The sequence below is a fragment of the Loxodonta africana genome, chromosome 22 (genome assembly GCF_030014295.1).
Source record: "Loxodonta africana isolate mLoxAfr1 chromosome 22, mLoxAfr1.hap2, whole genome shotgun sequence".
Lineage (NCBI taxonomy): Eukaryota > Metazoa > Chordata > Mammalia > Proboscidea > Elephantidae > Loxodonta > Loxodonta africana.
In genome coordinates this window covers 988,253-992,088 of record NC_087363.1, presented here as the reverse complement: position 1 = coordinate 992,088, position 3,836 = coordinate 988,253, and the positions used below count along the sequence as shown (strand labels likewise).

The 3,836-nt window shown below is 35.4% G+C and overlaps 1 protein-coding gene across 1 annotated transcript; it reads right to left on the bottom strand.

Annotated features, from left to right (window-relative positions):
- Window positions 1–419: 419 nt before the first annotated feature.
- Window positions 420–1,649, bottom strand: LOC100664048 (olfactory receptor 5W2-like). Its single transcript, XM_064274201.1, has one exon. The coding sequence runs from the start codon at window positions 1,644–1,646 to the stop codon at window positions 714–716; it is 933 nt and encodes a 310-aa protein (XP_064130271.1). The 5' UTR covers window positions 1,647–1,649; the 3' UTR covers window positions 420–713.
- Window positions 1,650–3,836: the final 2,187 nt, after the last annotated feature.

Sequence of the window (3,836 nt, the reverse complement as noted above, 5' to 3'; positions counted from 1 at the left end):
AAACTATTATAGTTTGAACTGTGTCCCCCCAAATGTGCATCAACTTGGCCAGGCCATGATTCCCAGTATGTGTGGTTGTCCTCCATTTTGTGATCTAATGTTATTATCTCTGTGTTATAAATCCTAACTTCTATGATGTTAATGAGGAGGACACAATCTACAGGATTAGATTGTGTCATCAGTCAATCTCTTTTGAGATAAAAATCAAGAGGAGAGGGAACTACTTCCACCAAGAAAAAAGGAGCAGAGAGTATCATTTGGACCCTGGGTGCCTGTGCTAAGAAGCTTCTAGACCAGGGGAATATTGATGACAAAGACCTTCCTCCAGAGTCGGCACAAAGAGAAAGACTTCTCCTGGAGCTGGTACCCTGAATTCTAACTTTTACCTTTCTAGACTGTGAGAGAATAATTCTTTCTTTGTTATAGTCATCCACTTGTGGTATTTCTGTTATAGCAACACCAGTTAACTAGGATGGAAACATTGAACAAATAAGATTTCGGCACACTTAGGAGACAAAACTGTTTTGCAAAATTAGAGAGTACTGTGCTTAAATTGAAAACACATAAAAATTATAGAATGTTTAGGAAACTACCTAACATCTGGTATAGTTGAGAATTTGTATAAATACTCATTGTATTAAAGTATTTGAGATCACATTGTTCTATACTAAATGATTTGAAGAAAACAACTGTTTATGTGTGTGTATAACTATTTAAAACAGCTTTTTATTTTTCAGTTTTTCCAGAGCCTCTTTCACATCCTTGTTCCGTAGACTGTAAATCAGAGGGTTTAACATGGGGATGACAAGGGTATAAAACAATGAGGTCATTTTGTCTTGCTCTAGAGAGTAGGCAGAACTTGGTCGGAAATACATAAAGAGCATAGTTCCCTGGAAAATTGCAACAGCCGTTAAGTGAGAGGTGCAGGTGGAGAAAGCTTTGAACCTTCCCTCAGCAGAGCAGATCTTTAAGACTGAGAGGATGATGTAACAGTAAGAGACAAGAACCCATGAAATGGTACTCAGTTCAATGAAGCCAAAAACAGTGAATAATGCCAACTCATTGACCTGAATATCAGAACAGGAAAGGAGGAAAAGTGGAGGTAAATCACAGAAGAAATGATTAATTTCATTTGACCCACAGAAACATAAGCGGAAAGTTAACGTGGTGTGTATCAAAGCGTCCACTGTATCCACCAGGTAAACCCCAGCCATGAGCACGGAGCACACCCTGCTGGACATGTCGACTGTATAGAGCAAGGGGTTGCTAATGGCCTTGTACCAATCAAAGGCCATCACTGCCAGCAGGAGACACTCAGAATCTGCAAAGACACAGAAGATGAAGAATTGCAGAGCACAGCCATAGAAAGAATTTGATCTGTCTTTTGTTAAGAGGTCCACCAGCATCTTGGGCCCAATTGCTGTGGAATAACAGAGGTCACAGAAGGAGAGGTGGCTGAGGAAAAAGTACATTGGTGTTTGAAGCTGGGAGTCCATTTTAATTAAAATGATCATTCCAAGATTTGCCACAAGAATAATGAGATATATGACGAGAAACGTGGCAAATATGGTTGCTTTGATCTCAGGGTTATTAGTAATTCCCAAGAGGTGGAATTCAGTCAACGAAGAACAATTTTTTCCATCCATTCTTCTTTGATCTTGTTCTAAACTGCTACGGGAATGACAAGAAGGTTATAGATCAGGGTTTAACTATGTTAAAAAAAAAAAAAAAAACATACGTTAAATACTATCTGTAAGGCAGAACACTTTCTCTCTGTAAATTGTCTTCTTTATGCTCAGAATGTAGCCCAGATAAATGTCACTGTTAAACAGACATTGTTATGTTATTGAAAAGTAAATAAATAAATGCCTGGAACAGGAAGTTTGAATCTAAATCTGTATATCAGTCTTGACATACGTCATTTGTGTTAGTTTCTCCTGTCTTAGCTCAGACCGTAGCTTTGATTAAATCTAAAGCTAAGTCCAGATTCAAAATAATATTAAAGAAACACTAAAGTTAGAGCCACAAAGCCAGAAGACACACACCTAACAGTCTGACAGGTAAAAATAAATACCCCTTTGGACAAAAAAAAAAAAAGTCACATTTATTGCATTCATCCAGAAACATAATTGATTTTAAGATCTAACAACAATAAGTAATACTCCATATAAACAATAAATGAAATTGATTAAGCTACTGTTTTTCTCTATGATGTCTTTTGATTCCACTGATTAAACATGAATGGAACATGTTTTATTCCACTTTCCCATGACACTTCATCTTGGTTTGCTGAACTTTTATAACCCGGTTATAGGACTGACCTGAACCCAAAGGATGAGTCCACTGACAAACTAGAGAAGTGATACAAAGGGAAACACGGAATTAACACACAGTTGCATCTCCTTGGATTATTAAAATGAATTTTCCATAAAAAATGCAAATGGGAAGAGGGGTAACAAATGTTTCAGACTTATAAAGGGTTCATTTTCTTGTTTGTGTGTATGTGTGTGTGAATGTCTGTTGGTGTATAAAAATTGAAATGTGAATGGTAGTCTGATTTTTTTTTCTGTACTTTAGTATTTTTTTTTTCAGTATTATTTTGTATGGTCCATATGAACTTGAATTTATACATAGTGGTATTCTTAGTGTGATACCTCTATTATAGTTGGGATAACACTAAAAGAAAGCTTAAATTCACATGTATAGTGATGTCACTTGAATGGTAACAAAAAGTAATGATTTCCTTAGGAATTTTAGTAAAAATATAAACTAATAAAATATCTCTTTTACTCAAATGAGGTCAGTCCAATTCACACAGCTTCAATCATAAAATATTACAGTTTGGTTGTTAGACTGCAGAGTTTATTTAATTGAATAAGTAGGTATAAAATGATTTATTTATAAATTTCTCAATATTTGATCCCTCAATTTTCAAAAAAAAATTTTTTCTGCAGTCTTTTAAAATGTCAATTCAGGATCCTACCTGAGATGAGCATGTCTTTCTCTTCCGATTTTGGGTAGGTGAACACTAGGCAGGGCACGCTTTATTTTTCTTAGTGCCATTTGGAACTTAAATCTCTAAAGGCTCTGCTCTCATTTTTTGTGTCATACAAACATGTGACTAATTAGGTCGCTGGATCTGCATCTTTCCCCTGTGAATGCTGCACCTTTTTTTAACAAAGCCTGAAGTTTTCATTCAAAGTGATCAGTGTTGAGTAACAACAATTGAGTCTAACGCTATGCTTTATAGCTACCTTGACTCTACACCCTCCTCTAGTCAAGTCGCACATCTAATGAAGCTCGGATAGACTTGCTACTGTATGATTTTCATTTTGTTTCTATTGTTCACCCTGTTTCTTTCATTTCTGAGAGAAAGATCTTCACTTCTGCATTTAGAAATAAGACAATCTCTCTTATTTGATTACTCTTTATTTTCACTAATCATTGTCTGTTTCACTCTCCCCAACCACATACCAACCACCCCCAATCCAATGATTTTATGACTGTATAACATTCATTACACATAACCCACTATGTCATGAATTATTATGTTTTTCTGTTTATAGTTGACATTGTCACAGTCTCTAGAACAAAAGTTTTCAAAAGTAATTGATCATTAATTGTTTGGTCTTAAATATCTTCTGGTTGTCTGGAAAAAATGAACAAAGACTAGAAATAATCAGACTTCAAGGGCTGTTTCTCTCGTAGAATTGATAGTTGTGAGGATGGTCTTTTTAAGAAAACACATGTGATGGATGTTTCAAGAAAAAATAAGCTCAGTTCTATTCTCTCTCTTTCTCTAATACTGAAATTATACATAAAATACGCAGCAAGTC